This window comes from Amblyraja radiata, chromosome 7, assembly GCF_010909765.2.
Source record: "Amblyraja radiata isolate CabotCenter1 chromosome 7, sAmbRad1.1.pri, whole genome shotgun sequence".
Lineage (NCBI taxonomy): Eukaryota > Metazoa > Chordata > Chondrichthyes > Rajiformes > Rajidae > Amblyraja > Amblyraja radiata.
This window is the reverse complement of record NC_045962.1, coordinates 56334381-56354581: the sequence shown is the minus strand read 5'-3', so window position 1 is coordinate 56354581 and position 20201 is coordinate 56334381. Positions and strand designations below refer to the sequence as shown.

General features: G+C 42.6%; 1 protein-coding gene across 1 annotated transcript; it reads left to right on the top strand.

Moving 5' to 3' along the window:
• Nucleotides 1-13919: 13919 nt before the first annotated feature.
• dbi (diazepam binding inhibitor, acyl-CoA binding protein) lies at nt 13920-19814 on the top strand. The gene is made up of 4 exons (XM_033024609.1): nt 13920-13998; nt 17098-17215; nt 17411-17473; nt 18127-19814. Exons 1-4 carry the CDS (start codon nt 13990-13992, stop codon nt 18201-18203), a joined length of 267 nt encoding a protein of 88 aa, XP_032880500.1. The 5' UTR covers nt 13920-13989; the 3' UTR covers nt 18204-19814.
• Nucleotides 19815-20201: the final 387 nt, after the last annotated feature.

Below are 20201 nucleotides of genomic sequence, written 5' to 3'. Positions count from 1 at the left end.
TCTGATTACATTCACATACAGGCACTTCATAAAATGGACCAGTCCATGCCTGTGTGAGTAATGACAATAGACAGAAAAAGCTGGAATAACTCAGTGGATCAGACAGCATCTCTAGAGAAAAGGAATAGGTGATGTTTATTCAGACTGAATAAGGGTCTCAATCCAAAATGTCACCCATTCCTTCCCTCCAGAGATGCTGCCTGTCCTGCTGAGTTACTCCAGCATTTTGTGTCTATCTGAAGTTCCTTCCTACCCACTGAATAATAACAATGTTCGGTCATAGGCTGATAAATGGCATAAAATATGAATATCACAGAAGTGTCAAGCAATAACCATCTCCATTAAGAAATAATCCAGTGTTGGTTTATGCTAATGTGTGCTGGTACCTCTACAAAGTTAAACAAAAAATAGATTTTAAATACTTTAGAATTATAAATAAATTTATATTTTTAACCTAGTTGATTGGTCACAAAATAAAATCAGAAGGGTGATTGAAATACATTTCTGATAAATCTAGCTTGATATTTAATTGATACATGTGCCAGCATCATTTTGCCTACAAAAAAGCGAGTATGTAACCACCTACGCCTGAAGTTCCATGGCCTTGACCCCAACATCAATTATCCACTAGGACCAGACACATATTCAGGCCTTTCATTATTCGATGTTTCAATGATCCCTCCCTCATCCTTCGAAACGCCAGTCAGTACAGGCCCAGTGCTGTCAAACGCACATCATATGTTAATCCAATCATTCCTGAGATAATTCTCGTAAACCTCCAATGGACCTTCCCCAACACCAGTTCATTCCTCCTCAGATATGGGGCCCAAAACGGCTCACAATACTCAGATTCAGATTCAACTTTAATTGTCATTGTCAGTGTACAGTACAGAGACAACGAAATGTTCAAGTGTTCAAGTGAGTTTATTGTCATGTGTCCCTGTATAGGACAATGAAATTCTTGCTTTGCTTAAGCACACAGAAAATAGTAGGCATTTACCACAAAACAGATAAATGTGTCCATATACCATGATATAAATATATACACACATGAATAAATAAACTGATAAAGTGCAAATAGCAAAAAGTGGTTATTAATAATCAGAGTTTTGTCCGAGCCAGGTTTAATAGCCTGATGGCTGTGGGGAAGTAGCTATTCCTGAACCTGGTTGTTGCAGTCTTCAGGCTCCTGTACCTTCTACCTGAAGGTAGCAGGGAGATGAGTGTGTGGCCAGGATGGTGTGGGTCTTTGATGATACTGCCGGCCTTTTTGAGGCAGCGACAGCGATAAATCCCCTCGATGGAAGGAAGGTCAGAGCCGATGATGGACTGGGCAGTGTTTACTACTTTTTGTAATCTTTTCCTCTCCAGGGCGCTCAAATTGCCGAACCAAGCCACGATGCAACCGGTCAGCATGCTCTCTACTGTGCACCTGTAGAAGTTAGAGAGAGTCTTCCTTGACAAACCGACTCTCCGTAATCTTCTCAGGAAGTAGAGGCGCTGATGAGCTTTTTTGATTATTGCATTAGTATTCTCGGACCAGGAAAGATCTTCAGAGATGTGCACGCCCAGGAATTTGAAGTTCTTGACCCTTTCAACCATATTGACCCGTTGATATAAATGGGGCTGTGGGTCCCCCTCCTACTCCTTCCAAAGTCCACAATCAGTTCCTTGGTTTTGCAGGTGTTGAGGGCCAGGTTATTGCGCTGGCACCATATGGACAGTTGCTCGATCTCTCTTCTGTACTCTGACTCATCCCCATCAGTGATACGTCCCACAACAGTGGTGTCGTCAGCGAACTTGATGATGGAGTTCGCACTGTGATTGGCTAAGCAGTCATGGGTATAGAGTGAGCACAGCAGGGGGCTGAGCACGCAGCCTTGAGGTGCTCCCGTGCTGATTGTTATCGAGGCTGACACATTTCCACCAATACGAACAGACTGGTCTGTGGATGAGGAAGTCGAGGATCCAGTTGCAGAGGGATGCGCAGAGACCCAGTTCTGCGAGTTTGGTAACCAGTTTGGAGGGGATGATTGTGTTGAATGCCGAGCTGTAATCGATGAATAACAGCCTGACATATGAGTTTTTGTTGTCCAAGTGGTCCAATGCGGAGTGGAGGGCCAGCGAGATCGCATCCACCGTTGATCTGTTGTGGCGGTAAGCGAACTGCAGTGGGTCCAGGTTTTTGTCGAGGTAGGAGTTGATTTGCTCCATGATCAGCCGCTCAAAGCACTTCATCACCACCGGCGTTAGTGCCACTGGTCGATAGTCATTGAGGCACGTCACCTTACTCTTCTTGGGCAGTTAGCATCTCCCTGGAAGAGCGACATAGAATATGATTTCAATAAATAAATCTATTTACATGCATACAGTCATAGTGTTTTTCCTGTGGGAGGAGTGTCCGGGGGGGGGGGGTGATTGGCAGTCACCGAGGTACATTGTTGAGTAGTGTGACAGCCGCAGGGAAGAACTCCAAATATAGTCCGGCCAGTGCCCTTTAAAGCCTCAGTATTTTATCGCCACTTTTATATTCTTGTCGCTCTTTTATATTCTTGTCGCTAATATTGCATTTACTTTCTTTACAACCGATTCAAATAATTCCTTCTACTAAAGTGCATAACTGTACACTTTGCTACAATGTATTCCATCTGCCACTTCTCTGCCCACTCTCCCAACCTGTAGACTCCTTGCTTCCTCTACAATATCTTTGTATCATCCGCAATCATCTGGTGAGCGACCGACTGCAACGATGATGGTGGCGCCGCCCATGGTTTGGCTGCTGCTCCTCGCCCACTGCTCGACCAAGTCCTGCTCCTCGCCTGGTCCACGGGTGGGGAGAGGAAACCGAAGATCTCGGAGAAAACCCACGCAGGTCACGGCGAGAACGTACAAATTCCGTAATGACAGCACCTGTAGTCAGGATCTAACCCGAGTCTCAAGCGCTGTAAGGCAGTAGCTCTACCGCGAGGCCACCGTGCTGCTCTAAGTTTAGTTTAAAAGGGAAAAGGAAGTGTCTCAAGATTTAAGAAGTGAAATTGGGCAGCTCCCTCGCATGTAAAGGAAGCGTAGAGAACCGAAACAAGGAATCAGGAGGGTGGAAATGGGCCGTGAAATATCCTTGGTACACATACCCCAGTTTGCATTGACTGCGCCGAAGTATAGATGGTTGAAAACTTCAAATTACGAGGAGTCAATATCACCAATAACTTCTCCTGGACCACTCATATTGAAGCAACGACAAAGAAAACACACCAACACCTCTCCTTCCTAAGAAGGCTTAGGAAGTTCACATGTCCCCAACAACTCTCACCAACTACTACAGATGCGCCGCAGAAAGCATTTTATCGGGATGCACCCAGGTTGGTTTGGGAACAGCTCCAAGACTGTAAGAAATTGCAGCGAATTGTGGACCCAACCCAGACCATCACACAAACCTGCCTCCCTTCCAGTAACGCAATTTATACATCACGCTGCCTCGGCAAGGCCAGCAGCATAATCAAGGACCAGTCTCACCCCAGTCACTCCCTCTTCTCCCCTCTGCTATCAGGCAAATGGTACAGAAGTGTGAAAACACACACCTCCAGAATCAGGGACAGTTTCTTCCCGGCTATTATCAGGCAACTGAATTTTCTACCACAACTAGAGAGCAGTCCTGACCGCCCATCTACCTCATTGGTGACCCTCAGATTATCTTTGATCGGACTTTACTGGCTTTATCTTGCACTAAACGTTATTCCTTTATCATGTTCCCTTGAGGAAATATTATAATAGAATTGCTCGGATAGTAACTTTCGGGTTTTGAACCTATGTTAAGTTGTAAGAAAAGCTTAAGGTTTTCAGAAACACATGTATCTTAAAGAAATAAAGTACAAAGAAACACATACAGCGAACAGATGAATCAAAACATAGAAATGCTAATCTGAACCTGCATAGCTTAGTTTATTGCTTTGAGGCAATTATAACGCTGTAGGAAATTGTATTTGATATGATTTTGTGTTGAAGAATGGATAGCTGAATAGGGCCTCTTACAGAATTCAAGGCTGAGGGATAATAGACTCTGGTTAGCTTTGGCTATGTTAAATTATAATTAGGTTGAGATAAGCAGGGCTCTCACTTAACTTTTTTTCTCTGTTGTCAGCCGAGCAATCTAGGCAGCTTTTCAGGTTGCCAAATGACAGTTTAGGTGGTCATTTAAGACGGCTTGCATGACGCGTGCGATAATGTGCTTGGACAAGTGCATAGTTACCAGTTGGAATTATGCTCAATATTATTTCTGCTTCAAATAAAGTCACAATCTAAATGTATTCATCAATCAAGATATGATATATACCAAAATGACATGCAGCAAAATTATAATACAGTATCTCAACTCTTTTTACACATTGCAATGGATGCCATTTCTATTATTTCTTTCCACTTTCAAACAAAAATGTGGTTGGATTATAAGGCGTATGATCAACCTGTGTCAATAAATCCTGGCCCATGGTAACATATATGCTTAACCATGCACACTACAAGCATGTTTTCTGTGAAGGACCGACAATTATCATGACATGGCCATAGCATGGACCTTTTCCTCTTGAATCTTCAATCATCAATCTCTGTTGTGCCCTGTCACAGCAAGGTAAGTTGATAAAGAATTGAATCGATCTGTTTGACACCTTTGAAGGTCGACACAGTAACAATATCAAGAGGGAAAAATAGATACATAATATATCCCCTCTGCTCTGGGATTTTGTAATTTAAAAGAAATAAAGAGAATGGAAGTGTACTTTGATTTTCTTTTTCTTGTAACATACTTGTTACAAGAATTATTATTATTATTACCTGACCAGACCTACACCTTACTTGTGAATGTACATAGTGCTTCTTTTACTCTGTGCCTACTAAGAAGATGAGTGATGGAAGTAGGCGACTATATTGAATCAATCATGGAACTTGGCAAGTGAGATTGCCCAGAAGGGCAATAAAAATGGCTGGTGGTTATTTTTTTTTAGGGGGGGGTGGGGGGTTATTAAGTTTAAATGAACAGAAACATTATATTTGTGAGAACGTGTAACTTTTCTGCTTGATATTTAAACCATTTCCTGAAAAGCAAAGTGAAGACAGAGCTGTTCAAACACATCTAAAAATCACTTTAATTGTCATCTGAGTGGCTCTCAAGCAGAGCATTCTCCTCATCAGACTTGTCACTGTCAGGGTGAGGTCCCGAGGCTGATGCTGCAGCTGGGTCTTCTCCCGTGTCAGGCCTCCTTGCCCTCATCCCTCCTGCATGCCACAAGCTGATGGCAGGCTGGGGATCAAGGTCCTTGATGTTACTGGCATGCAGCATGATGAGGAGCTGGTCCATCACCTGGTCGTCCTGGAAGGAACTTCTGATGGTGGTCTTCAGCCGGCTGAAGCCTCGCTCAGCCTCAGCTGAACTTGCTGGTATGGTAAGGACGAGGTCAAGGAGAGTGCAGATGTTGGGTAGCTCTTCTGGTGTGGGACTCTAGGAACACCATGCTGTATCACAACACTTTCAGCAACATGGCTGTTACTTGGCACTACACTGGAGCATTAGGGGAGCTTCAAATTTTGGGGTGGGTTTCTGATGAAAAAGTAGGGGATGACTGGTAGGCGAGAGACAGAGAGAAACAGAAAGAGCAGAGACAGAGATGGAGACAGAAACAGAGAGACAGAGACAGATAGAAAGACAGGAACCAAGACAGGTACATGGATAGGACAGGTTCGGAGGGATATGGGTCAAAGGGGGCAGGTGGGGCTAGTGTAGCTGGGACATGTTGGCCGGTGTGGGCAAGTTGGACTGAAGGGCCTGTTTCCACAATGTATCACTCTATGATTCTATGAGAGAGATAGACAGTTCATTAGGTAGACACAAACTGCTGGAGCACCTCAGTGGGGCAGGCAGCATCTCTGGAGAGAAGGAAAGGGTAACGTTTCGGGTCGAGACCCTTCAGGGGAGTGGTTGGGACAGAGATAGATTGTAGTCGGAGACAATGAGACTGTTGGGAGAACTGGGAAGGGGGAGGGGATGGAGAGAGAGGGAAAGCAATGGCTACTTGAAGTTAGAGAAGTCAATGTTCATACCATTGTTATTTTATTGGACCACTTCCAGATCCAAATCACCATCTCTAACTTTTCACAAGGATGGATTCAGTGAGTGTAGAACTCCCCTCTCCCCTCCACCCCCCTCCCGCCTCGTCCCTCCTTCTCCACTCCCCCCCATACCCTTCTTCCTTCCCCTCTCTCCTCCTTTCTTCCCTTCCCCCACTTCCTCCACCCTGCTCCACTCTTCTCTCCCTTCTCCACTCCCCCCTCTGCTCACATCCCCTTCTCTCCCTCTCTCTCCCTTCTCCCATTTTCCACCCCCCACCCCACTTTCCCCGACGCCCCCATTTGTCGACCCAGCCTGTGGCAGCTATATCCCACTAATAGTACTGCACAAAGTCTACTCCACATCATCTGTATTAGTAACATTGACATTGGGATAAATGCAGACTTTGGGAACAACACCCAGGAGCTCAACACCGCTGCAAATTGTTTGGTTGCTGTTGTTCCCTTAAAGGGCCTGTCCCACTTTGCAATTTTTTCAGCGACTGCGGAGCGTCAGTGACTGACGCCCTTTAAAACCATCACTGACAGGCCCTTTAAGGGAACAACAGCAACAGAACAATTTGCAGCGTTGTCGAGCGCCAATCCATTGCCTGCGCCGCTGGTTCACAAACAAGCAGCAACTACACAGGGCAAGCAGGGAACAAAGATAAGGCAAGAGTTCTCTTTGAAACGCCGGCACAGTTTGCACCAGGCTGCCCGCTGTCCACATCAGCCAAGCTTTCCTTCGCTTGCCAAGCCCGGCAAAATGACACAGCTTTTATGTTGCCCGGCGGGGCTTTAGGTGGCCATCGCCACCCGGGCAACCGTTAATTTTGAGCCCTGATAAGGGATCGAGAAGCTGTACTTTTGAGGTGATGGTCTGAAGTAAATTTACCCTGTTTTCTGTAATATTTGTAAATGACCTTGCAGAGAGATTAAAAATCCATATCCCAGAGAAAGGGATGGCGTAATGTAGAATGAAGTTGTATCCTGGCACCAAACACTTATCAATTAAGTTGACAGATTTACAACCCATGTATGCTTGGAGTTGGGAGGTGTGTGTGGGTTTTGAATTTAACTTAGAAGCTGTGTAATTTGGCGAATTCATATAATTAATGTTTTTAATACATAGGTAATGGTATTTTAAACTGTGTAAAATTGTAGTGAAACCATTTATGAAATGTTTTGTGTCTAAGTAGGATTCTAAACCTTAGACCTTGTTTAGATTTATAGAAATATCTTTCTTCTTGGTGTGATCATTGTATTATATGTGTGTATCTTATATATTTTGAGGAGTGGTCATTGATAATTGAGCCTACTGGGGTTTTGATGTGTTGAAATAAAATAATTCTAAACAAAGTTAAACCACAGGCAAACAAAGGTTGTAAAATGAGGCCAGAGAAGGGGGGATCATGTGACTGCTGTTGTAAATCACCAGAAGGACTCCGATGATTGGTTACTAGTTTGTCATACCCTCTGAATCTGAAATGTCTAATACCTATATAAATGCCATGAGTTTGTATCAAAGTTACTAAATTATCTGGACGCGCCCCAGAGCTTCCAGTTCTGTTGAAAGGTTCAGAGACTAGTCTCAGCTGAATAAAGAATCGATTTCAACAGCTTCAAGTATTTGAGTCAAGTTGACTTTAGATTGACAAAATAACTCAGTTTAACATCCTTATCACCCTTACCGGTTGGTGTCAGTTATGAGGAGAAGGCAGGAGAATGGGGTTAGGAGGGAGAGGTAGATCGGACATGTTTGAATGGCGGAGTAGACGATGGGCCGAATGGCCTAATTCTACTGTCACATGATCTTATGATCAAACCTGCCCACAAAGCCATCGATTCCATCATCCAAATCATTAATATACAACATGGAAAGTATGTTCTGCAGAGTGAAATACCCCTACAGGGAAATACCTCTCCAGGCAGAGCTGCCATAGAATGTATCTAGCTTTGAATCAATAATGATACCATGAAATGAGAAGAAAAATCGACCATCGAAATAACGTGAAGACATAAAATATTGTAGATGCTGCAGTCTGGACCAAAACCAAAACAAACCACTGGAGGAGTTCAAGTTCAAGAGTTCAAGAGAGTTTATTGTAATGTGTCCCTGATAGGACAATTAAATTCTTGCTTTGCTTCAGCACAACAGAACATAGTAGTCATGACTACAGAACAGATCAGTGTGTCCATATACCATTGTATATGGTATATACAACTCTGTAAGAAGTAACTGCAGATGTTGGTTTAAACCGAAGATAGACACAAAAAGCTGGAGTAACTCAGCGGGACTGGCAGCATCTCTGGAGAGAACGAATTACGAATGGATGATGTTTTGAGTCAAGACCCTTCTTCAGACTGGTTAGGGATAAGGGAAAGATATGCAAAAAAAATATTATGATAAAGGAAACAAGCATTGTAAACTGTTTGTAGGGTGAAAATGAGAAGCTAGTGGGTGGGGGAGGGAATGCCGGGGGTACCTGAAGTGAGAGAAATTAGCAAAATATTAAATGCTGTTCCTCCAATTTGCGTTTAGCCTCACTCTGACAATGGAGGAGACCGAGGACAGAAAGGTCTGTGTATGAATGGGAAGGAGAATTAAAGTGTCCAGCAACCGGGAGATCAGGTTGGTTCAGGTGGGCTAAGCAAAGGTGTTCCGCGAAACGATCGCCCAGGCTGCATTTGGTCTCGCCAATGTATAAGAGTCCACATCTTGAACAAAGGATACGGTAGATGAGGTTATGGAAGTGCAAGTGAACCTCTGCCTAACCTAAGGACTGTCGGGGTCCCTGGACCGAGTCGAGGGTGGAGGTATAGCGACAAGTGCTGCATCTTTTGCTATTGCTGGGGAAGGTACCCGGGGAGGGAGTGGTTTGGGTGCGAGGGGATGAGTTAACCAGGGGGCTGCGGAGGGAACGGTCTGCGGAAGGCAGAAAGGGGTGGAGATAGGAAAATGTGGCTAGTGGTGGGAGCCCATTGGAGGTGGACATTTTAGAGGATTATGTGTTGTATGCGACAGCTGATGGGGTGGAAGGTAAGGACTAGGGGGACTATCTCTGTTGTGACGTGGGAGGGGGAGAGCAAGGGCGGAGCAGCGGGGTACCGACGAGACATGAGTGAGGGTCTCATCTATAATGGGAGAGGGGAACCCCCGTTCCCTAAAGAATAAGGACATCTTGGATGTTCTGGTATGGAACACCTCCTCTTGGGCACAGATGCGGCGTAGATAGAGGAATTGGGAGTAGGGGATAGAGTCTTTGCAGGAAGCAGGGTGGGAAGAAGTGTAGTCGAGATAGTTGTGGGAGTCAATGAGTTTGTAATAGACATCAGTCAATAGTCTATTCCCTGTGATGGAGACAGATCAAGAAAGTGGAGCGAGGTGTCAGAGATAGTCCAAGTAAATTTGAGTGCAGGATGAAAATTGGTGGTGAAATTGCTAAAGTCCATGAGTTCTGCATGGGAGCAGGAGGTAGCACTGATGCAGTCATCAATGTAACGGAGATAGAGTTCGGGGATAGAGCCAGTGTACGCCTGGAACAGGGATTGTTCAATGTACCCTACAAAGAGGCAGGCATAGCTGGGGCCCATGCGGGTCCTCATAGCTATGCCTTGGACTTGGAGGAAGAGGGAGGAGTCAAAGAATAAGTTGTTGAGGGTGAGGACCAGCTCCACTAGGCAGAGCTGAGTGTTAGTTGAGGGAAATTGGATGGTTATGCGGTCGAGGAAGAAATGGGCGGCTTTAAGGCCTTTCTGGTAGAAGATGGAGGAAGTCATTAAAGAGACGGACATGTGAGGTATCTTGGACATCAGACGGACGGAAGAGATTGGACCAGGGGGGTTAGGATGGAGTCACTGTATGTGGAAATCATTTCTGTGGGACAGGAGCAGGCAGAAACAATAGGTCTGCCAGGGCAGTTGTGTCAGTGGGTTTTGGGGAGAAGGTAAAAAAAGGGGTTTATGCGGGTCAGGGAGACGATAAGGTTTGAGACTGTGGAAGGCAGGCAGCCAGAAGTGATGAAAGCAATAATGGTGTTTGAGATTAAGGCCTGGTGCTCATCTGCGGGATCATGGTCCAAGGATAAGTAGGAGGAGGTGTCTGAGAGTTGTCACCTGGTCTCAGCCCGTCTTCATCTTGCGTATGGCGTGCACAGCCTAAAGTTGTAGGACAACTTGTTCTATTTGATCTTATTTGATTGTGCATGCCGGGTTGATTGCATTCGTCGAAACCAAGCTCCTCTAGTATCTTTGGTCGAAACAGGGTAGACCACATGAAGGTTGCAATCATCCACCCCAAGTCTCAGCCCATAAGAGGTCAATGCGCCAGACTACCACGGCGCCTCCCTTGTCGGCGGGTTTGATAATGTCAGGGATGCTGCAGACTGAGCGGAGGGCTGTACAATCAGTGGGGGTGAGGTGGAGTAGGTAAGTGGAGTGGAAAAGTTGAGACAGTTGATGTCACGTTGGCAGTTAGAAATAAAGAGGTTTAGAGAGGGTAGAAGGCAGTTCTGGGGAGTCTAAGAGGAGGGTGAAGGGGTCATCACTGGGTGGTGAGGACTCCTTCCCATACAAAAAGGCACAGAGGCGAGGCGACGGACGAAAAGCTCTACTTTGTGGCGGACTCGGAACACATTGAGGTGGGGGCGGAGGGGAACGACGGTGAGGCCTCTGTTGAGGACAGACTGTTCCGTATCAGAAAGGGGGAGGTCAGGGTGGATGGTGAAGACACGGCAAGGGTGGGGGTTGGGGTCAGAGGAGGGCCGGGGAGTGGACAACGGCAGTGGGGAAAAGGTGGGTGTTCAGAGAGGAGCGTGAGGACAAATATCATCTGTGAAAGCAAAACCATTTCTGTTCTCGCAACAAGGCGTACTGGCCCTGTCTCACTGTACGAGTTCATTCAAGAGCTCTCCCGAGTTTAAAAATAAATCAAAGTCGTGGTAAGCACGGAGAATGAATGTAGCGGGAACGTCGGAGCTCGGGGACGTCTCTTAGCGGCTCGTAACGCTAATGGCAGGTACTCGGGAAGACTCGTTAACGGCAGGTAAGCTCGGGAAGAATCGTGAAGATTTTTCAACATGTTGAAAAATGTCCACGAGAGCCCCAAGTACCGACGAGCGGTCATTACTGTAAATCTCCGAGTTCGAATCAGGGCAAACTCGGGAGAACTTTTCGAATGAACTCGTACAGTGGGACAGGGCTTGGTTGAAATAATTTTGCTGAATAAGATCGAGAGTATGCACTCTGCTTTAATATGTATTGAAGGATTGTTTGTATGATTATCATAATACATCAAGGTAAAATCTCTGCAGATTTTAGATATGTTACAAAACTTACCTTCAGCGGAGCTGCAGTTCTGCCACTGGCCGTGTGCGCGACTTTGGCGCCTTTGATAGGAGGGCGGGGTTACAATACAGGTTTTCTCCTGCCTGTCTAAGTCGATCTTTATCAGGCTGTTTAGCTGCTGAAGAATAATCGATCCGACTTGCGTTTTATCAAGTTTTTTAAAAACATCGCTGGATAATTTAATAGCAGGAGTAAAAATGAAATCGACTTCTAAAGCCATCAACGCCGACAACGGGACGGATCTCACGTACGGGACAATTAAAGGTAAGCCGTTTATTTTACATATAAACGTGCTTCTTAGGATTACATTAATCCAAATTTTACATTGCGAAAAGGTGATTTAGGCCCCATACGAACCGGCACTGTTTTCCTGCCGATATGGGGTTTAAATTCACCGCAAATGCAACGTTCCAATCGATCGCGTTCCACAAAATCCCACTCGCAAGATGATTTAATGGCCATTAATTTACGGGAATTAAACACTAAATTCCTTCCATTTGGCCTATAAATTCACGACAATTAGATTTAAAAATCATGTTATATTGTGAATTCTTGTGTGAATGTTATTTGGCCACTTAGGCTATTAAAAAATGTTAACCTTTTCTTAAGAAATGGATACATGTTTAGATCTAGTAATTGAGTTTTGTAATTAGCTACAATTAGGTAACTAACTAATTATATGCTTTAATTTCAGGTCATCCAAGTAAGATTGTTCCATATTTGTTTCAGAACGCTGAATTTTATTCAGTTCTCTTAATTTTTAAGAAAGTTATGGGCTTTTGACTGTCCTCGATCACAGCTTTTGAGTTAAGTCAATGGAACAGCAATTTCTGGATAGAGAACTGGCTGGCAGACAGGAAGCAAAGAGTAGGAGTAAACGGGTCCTTTTCACAATGGCAGGCAGTGACTAGTGGGGTACCGCAAGGCTCAGTTCTGGGACCCCAGCTATTTACGATATATATTAATGATTTGGACGAAGGAATTGAATGCAACATCTCCAAGTTTGCGGATGACACGAAGCTGGGGGGCAGTGTTAGCTGTGAGGAGGATGCTAGGAGGCTGCAAGGTGACTTGGATAGGCTGGGTGAGTGGGCAAATGCATGGCAGATGCAGTATAATGTGGATAAATGTGAGGTTATCCACTTTGGTGGCAAAAACAGGAAAGTAGATTATTATCTGAATGGTGGCCGATTAGGAAAGGGGTAGATGCAACGAAACCTGGGTGTCATGGTACACCAGTCATTAAAAGTAGGCATGCAGGTGTAGCAGGCAGTGAAGAAGGCGAATGGCATGTTAGCATTCATAGCAAAAGGATTTGAGTATAGTAGCAGGGAGGTTCTACTGCAGTTGTACAGGGTCTTGGTGAGACTACACCTGGAGTATTGCGTACAGTTTTGGTCTCCTAATCTGAGGAAAGACATTCTTGCCATAGAGGGAGTACAGAGAAGGTTCACCAGACTGATTCCTGGGATGTCAGGACTTTCATATGAAGAAAGACTGGATAGACTCGGTTTGTACTCGCTAGAATTTAGAAGATTGAGGGGGGATCTTATAGAAACTTACAAAATTCTTAAGGGGTTGGACAGGCTAGATGTAGGAAGATTGTTCCCGATGTTGGGGAAGTCCAGAACAAGGGGACACAGTTTAAGGATAAGGGGGAAATCTTTTAGGACCGAGATGAGGAAAACTTTTTTCACACAGAGAGTGGTGAATCTCTGGAATTCTCTCCCGCAGAAGGTAGTTGAGGCCAGTTCATTGGCTATATTTAAGAGGGAGTTAGATGTGGCCCTTGTGGCTAAAGGGATCAGGGGGTATGGAGAGAAGGCAGGTACAAGATACTGAGTTGGATGATCAGCCATGATCATATTGAATGGCGGTGCAGGCTCGAAGGGCCGAATGACCTACTCCTGCACCTATTTTCTATGTTTCAAGATGCTAGTTTCAGAGTATGAAAATGGCCATTACTTTTTTAATAGTGAGATATGAAAGTGAGTTAGGTGTCAAATTAAACTTCTTTTTATGCTTTATCTGATGGGATAAATTGCAGACTTGATTTTTAGAATCTCAAAATGTTGTAACATTGCTACAGATTTGCACGTTTTCTGCAGATTACGCGTTTCATTTCACTTCATCTTGCAATTCAATACTTCCTGATGCATGCCTGACATGGTTTTTAACAGAGTAAAATGGCTGCCTACCGAACAGTGTGATCAAGTGTGTAAATTGGCTCGCCCGTGGGCACAGCCAAAGATCTTGGAGCACAGCCGAGCACTGGGACGCACCGGGCGAATGGCAGAGAAGGGCTGTGTACCATCTTTGCTCTTGCCTCAATCAGAGAGCGCGGCGCGTCAATCACTCAATCAGGGGGTGATCTCATCGACCAATCAGAGGAAACAGTGCCCCTACAATTCCCTCCCCCAATCAGAATGCGCGGCGCCCGGCACCAAAGATCCTATTATCGCTATAGGATCTTTGCTCGGCACAGCCTTAGATTGCGGGCGTGAGCGGAAGGGACGGCTCGTGGAGTGTGTGTGTGCAGCTGCAACAATGTCTCAGGTAAGGGGCTCGGTGCCACATCCCTGGGGTGGGCGATTTGAATTGGGAGTGAAATATGTCCGAGGTGGGCAAGTTAAGTCCCGCTGAAGTTTGGCTGCCGGCGATCAACCATCTGCGAGGCGCTGTGCATCGGTGAGAGGAGTGGCGCGGGGCTGCAGCCCTGCCGATCCCTGCACCGAGTCCCGGGCTATACATCGGTCGGTGTCGGCCAAGTCCCGGGCTCGAAGCTGTTCCAAACATGAGCGACGAATACTGCCGATTTGCTGCCACGGGTCTTGTAGCTCGGAATGAGCTCTTGCTTTTATTGCGGATTTTCCAATGTCCGCCTTTGTTGCCGGGGGAGGGGGAGGGGGAGGGGAGGGGGGAGGGGGGAGGTGGGGCTCGACAAGTGTTCCCTGATTGCAGAGGTTGCTGTGTTCAGGCCAGAAATGAATGAACGTTCAAGTTCAAGTGAGTTTATTGTCATGTGTCCCTGTATAGGACAATGAAATTCTTGCTTTGCTTAAGCACACAGAAAATGGTAGACATTTACTACACTTTATCTTTATTCATTTGTTATATGAAAAGTTTTAAAAGTGAAAAATCCGTCAGTAAAATTACAAAATCGCCCATGGTTCTCAGGTGGGTTTTAACATGCAAAATGAAAACGCTTGTTATTAGATGATAAATAAATAAGTAGTTTGGGTGATTGTGCAGGCTTTAAACAAGAAACATTGAGAAATATATTTTGGCAAATAATAAAATGTCCTGATTTTGTCCAAATAACAGCTGACAATTATCCCATTCCTTAGCTTGCATCTGAGTAAAATTTATTTCAAAACGCATTGATAGTTTACGATTATTTTAATGGTAAATGTAGCTTCAGAAGCGTTTTCATTTTGCATGTTAAAACCCACCTGAGAACCATGGGTGATTTTGCAATTTTACTATCGGATTTTTCACTTTTAAAAGTTTTCATATAGCATCAATAACATGTACCGGAAGTGACGCTTGTACCCCAGTTGGATTTTGCGGTCACGTGGGTGAGGATCTATGCTCCAGTGACCTTTTGTGAAATCACCCTATATGGACACATTTATCTATACCATGATATAAATATATACACACATGAATAAATAAACTGATAAATAAATAAACGTCATAAACATCTTGACCATACTGTTGAGACGAAATGTTTGTATCTTTTAGTTTTTCAAAAGCTAGACCAAAACGGTTCTCTTTATAAAATGACCGCCAATAGATTATCGATCGTTGCTAAGGTTCATTGCTTCAGGAAATAACGCTAGATAAATGTTCACCAATAGCATTACAGCGTAATGATTGAAGGTCGAGCCTACAATTATGTACATTATAATAAACGAAAGATGGAATTAATTATCAAGAGTTTGTAGATATATAATTACAAATTTGTTTATTAAATGTGCTGCCTTCACAATATCATTCAGGGTTGTTGAAATATAGCTGAGGATTGTACACAACAATGAAGTTTGATCTGACCTATGATTCACTGGTGGCGCTGAATGGATTGTGTCAAATCTCCAATCTATTGATACATGACCATTATTTGGATAAGAAAGATAGACTTGCATTTCATTATGCCTTTCAGATTAGCTCAACATGACTCAAAACACTTTATTGTGCTAAAAAATACACAACGCTGGAGTAACTCGGCAGGTCAGACAGCACTCCTGAGGACATGGATAGGTGACGTTTTGGGTCAGGGGCCTTCAGAAAGGACCCGTCCCTACCGAAAACATCACCTATCCATATTCTCCAGTGATGCAGTGAAGTCTGAGAATGGTCATGACCCGAATATCACACATTCTTCTCTCCAGAGATGCTGCCTGTCCCGCTGAGTTACTCCAGCATTTTGTATCGGTATCTTCGGTTTAAACCAGCATCTGCAGTACCTTCCTACACATGCTGCTTGACTTGCTGAGTTACTCCAACACTTTGTCTTTTTGTAAACCAGCATCTGCGGTATATTATTGTGCATGCAAGTAGTTGATGGTGCTGATGAATAGACCCAAATGTAATTATAATGTAAGTACATCCTGATATGCTTTTGTGTGATGGTAAGGAGGTATGAGGAAAGTGGGAAAGGGCAGAAGGTTCATTGAATACATATGCCAGCTGATACCTGCACCTGTTTATCACCAGAGACCATCTGCTCCCCATGTGTATTTTTTTATTTTATATTTCCAGCATTTTATTTTCAGAATTTAAATTGCTTTGTTTTCTCAGTATATCTCTGATCCAGTTCGTCTAACATACTTAGAAGTTTTGTTACTCGAAGGAGAACTATATGATCTTTATTTTATTTATTATTGAGGAAGTGTAGCAGTTTTATCTACTTGTGGATTTAATCATTTACGACAAGGGGATGAAAGCAAACTAATGCTGACTTTGGCCACATTCCTCAGGTAGCAGCTAATAGGCTGAAAGCCATTAAGATATTAAATTATAAATTGTAAATTTCAGAGAAGGGGATTATATTCCTGCAAATGGTCTTTAATATGCATGTTTGTTCATCAGTTGATCTTTTTTATGGACAAAAGTGGAAAAAGAATGCTCAAACCCGGTTTTATTAGTATTGCGGCAGCAATTTTGTTATGACAATTAATAAGCTTTATTATTAGCACACTTAGCAAGAAAACCTGCTGAACTTGATGGATGATGTTATAAATGGACCAGTTTAAATATACCATTCAAGGTCTTTAGATAACATTGATCATAAGTGATAGGAGTAGAATTAGGCCATTCAGCCCATCAAGTCTACTCCGCCATTCATTCATGGCTGATCTATCTCTCCATCCTAACCCCATTCTCCTGCCTTCTCCCCATAACCTCTGATACCCGTACTAACCAAGATATCACAAGATACATACAAGTGCATTAATTCTGATATTGACTTACTGAACAAATACAAATAACTGTCTCTGGAGGGTGTGTTATTTGCTTTATTGGACCCTGTGTTTATTGAATGTGGTATTATGAAGCATCTTGAGTGTACATAACCAAGTATCTGGGGCAGGATTGAAAATGTTGATCATGTTCCACGGATGGTTTGGATTTGACATCTTGTGCTTTCTGTTTTAGGCTGAATTTGAAAAGGCAGCAGATGATATCAAACATCTCAAAACTAAACCATCTGATGAAAACATGCTGACTCTCTATAGCCTGTACAAACAGGCAACTGTTGGAGATGTGAATACAGGTTTGTTGATGATCAGATTCCACACCAATATCCATTTATATGTTGTTCAAAAAGGAACTGCAGATGCTGGAATATCGAAGGTACACAAAATTGCTGGGGAAACTAAAAGGAACTGCAGTTTCCCCAGCAATTTTGTGTACCTTCCATTTATATGTTAATTGCTGTTTACCTTCTATATATCTTTTGCTTTCCCAGCACGCCCCGGCATAACGGACTTTAAAGGAAAAGCCAAGTGGGATGCATGGGAAAAACAGAAAGGTTAGTATAGCACCACAAAACAAAAGACTCCTAATTAAATAATATAATGTACTGTAAAGAGAACATTCAGCCTTAATGCTGCATATCAAGTTCTTGCGGTATGATGTTTTCAAATTGTTGTTTTCTGTCACATCTGCAGTAATCTCATAGATTTTTCTAAACCTAACTTCACTAACTGAAAATTGAAATTACAATTTCTCAAGAGTAGCTTGTAATATTTGAAACTATCTGTCTATATAAATAAATATACATCATATGTAAACTGGTTTTAAGAATTTTTTTTTAGTATTTACTGTAATTTCTAGGCTGTTGGGAAATTATACTGTCTGGGCCTCTTTTTAAATGGGGAAAATACATGAAATTATCACTCAAATTATAACATGAGTGTTCTTAGTTTAAACATGTATCATGATGAAAGTTCATAATGAAATCAGAATTGTGTTGGAACCAATGCAGTGGACATGTTTCTCATTTCCTGAAAATGGAAATTCTTGCATTGAGTTTCAGACTAAATTGAACTGGTTCAATTCTTTTCTACTTTTATAATCAAATTTAAATGAGCATTGAACAAAAAAATTCCTATGTACATATGCAAATTTTTGTGTGAAGATATAGCAGGTAGTTTTTTTAATTCTTTGATTATCCTCTAATAGGTACAAGCAAAGAGGACGCAATGAAGAAATACATAGACAAAGTACAAGCGTTAAAAGAAACAATTGGCATGGAATAGAATGTGAACATTTAAAAAAATATACATTTTATTTACAAAAGCACTGATTGAACTAATTTGTTTCTTCACCATGCATAGTTGAGATAATATCTAAATTAAACTTTTAATGGCATTATGATTAATTTTATACTGTAACATGGCTGCTCAGAATATTTACTAATAAGGATTAAAACTAGCTAGAAAACTGGATTTATAGTAAACCTTAAAATATAACAGTTTTAACTTTTACTAATTTGTGCTGGCTCGAAGGGCCGAATGGCCTACTCCTGCACCTATTGTCTATTGTTTGTTATGACTGAAATACCACTACACCCAAGGTTATGAGTAATTGAACTTCATCCGGTTGCCTCAACAACAAGTAAAGTGCTTTCCCTTCTAATTCAGAGTGTACAATGTACTCCGTGCAATTCCTTTAGCTTTTCGAAGGAGTAACTGATCACTTTGCCAGCAGCTCTGGGTTCTGAAAACCAGAAGGAAAGCTGTTTAAAATAAGCTCCAGGTATAGGTGCGGATTGCGTGTGAGGGAATTTTTGTTTCCCTCCTTATATCATGACTACTGATTTTGCAGGAGACTCTCCTTTCCAGTTCCTTGCAGAAATTGCATGTCTCATATAATTTTAGATTGCAAAGGATTAATTTGATAATGCTAAACATCTCTGGGGCAATCTGAGCCAATTAAGCAAATTAGTGAGGAATTGTAGGTGAATCATACTGGAGTTAATACACAGTGAAATTATAACATACATATGTGACAACAATTTTTGCATGAGAAAAGATAATACATGTCGCTTAAAATTAATCCATCTTCTATGAACAAAGGATTAAGATCTACGCCTAATCTTTGAAATATTAGGGGGGAAATTATCTTGCTGTTGTGCAGTTAGTTCATGTTCAAGTTCACATTTATTGTCACATGCACCAATTAAGGGACAGTGATATTTGAGCTACCATACAAGTAAAAAAAGAACACAATACACAATTTTAACATAAACATCCACCAAAGTGGAATCAACATTCCTCACTGATCATTCATTTGCCTTATTTTTTTAATGCATGTATTGCACTAATAGTTTAAAGAGGCTGTATTTCTGAAAGATGCAGAATATCATGTGATTTTTTTTTTTGATTCCCCACATAATATCTTCAATGAAGTTCAGTTTACAAATAATTTTCTCTTAAACTTGTGTTCAGCTGCTTTGTGGTTGATTATGAAGTGTTGCTTTTAACGGGTGTTTTCATTTGTTATGTTTAATTTCGCACGTGGGCCCCTTGTACCTAGTGTCTGCATATTTGCATTTTAGTGTTCATTCTACCACTGCAAAAAGTTGTTTTGCAAAATTTGGCCGCTACTGTTGGTAAAATAGAAACTAGATCCCACTTCCTTCAAGATTAGAACAATGGTTTTTGACGTGGGTTCGATTGATATTGGTTACACATTGTTTCCCAAGCATTTAATGCAGACACTATCTTGGATCATTTATATGAATTGGGAATAGCCAAAACAGCCAAACTATGTTAGTATATTTGTGGTCCAAGTGTAAGATATTAATTGATTATCATGCATTTAAATTACAATAATGTAATGTTAGAATATTAAAACACATTCTATTATATGGGCCTAACTGTTTTTTGTAAAGATAAGATGCATTGAAAGCGTGGAATTATGTTGGTTCTCCAGCATACAAACTGGAACCTTGTGGCTTGATATTGCCGAATAGGAGTAGAATTAGGCCATTCGGCCCATCAAGTCTACTCCGCTATTCAATCATGGCTGATCTATCTCTCCCTCCTAACCCCATTCTCCTGCCTCCTCCCCATAACATCTGACTAATCACCCCGACCCGGGGGCTTCGATCGCCCCAACTGCGGGTGGTTCGACTGCCCCGACAATAAAGAGAAGGAAGATTGGACTTTATTGCATTTCATCACAGTGAGGAACGTGGGGAATCCGCTGTGGTGGATGTTTATGTTAAATTTTATGTAGTTGTGTCTTGTTGC

Excerpts from the sequence above, each read along its gene's own strand:
- dbi (XM_033024609.1), top strand. Across the intron at positions 17,216-17,410 it reads TGTTGGAGATGTGAATACAG|CACGCCCCGGCATAACGGAC; the intron begins GTTTGTTGATGA and ends TTGCTTTCCCAG. Across the intron at positions 17,474-18,126 it reads TGCATGGGAAAAACAGAAAG|GTACAAGCAAAGAGGACGCA; the intron begins GTTAGTATAGCA and ends ATCCTCTAATAG.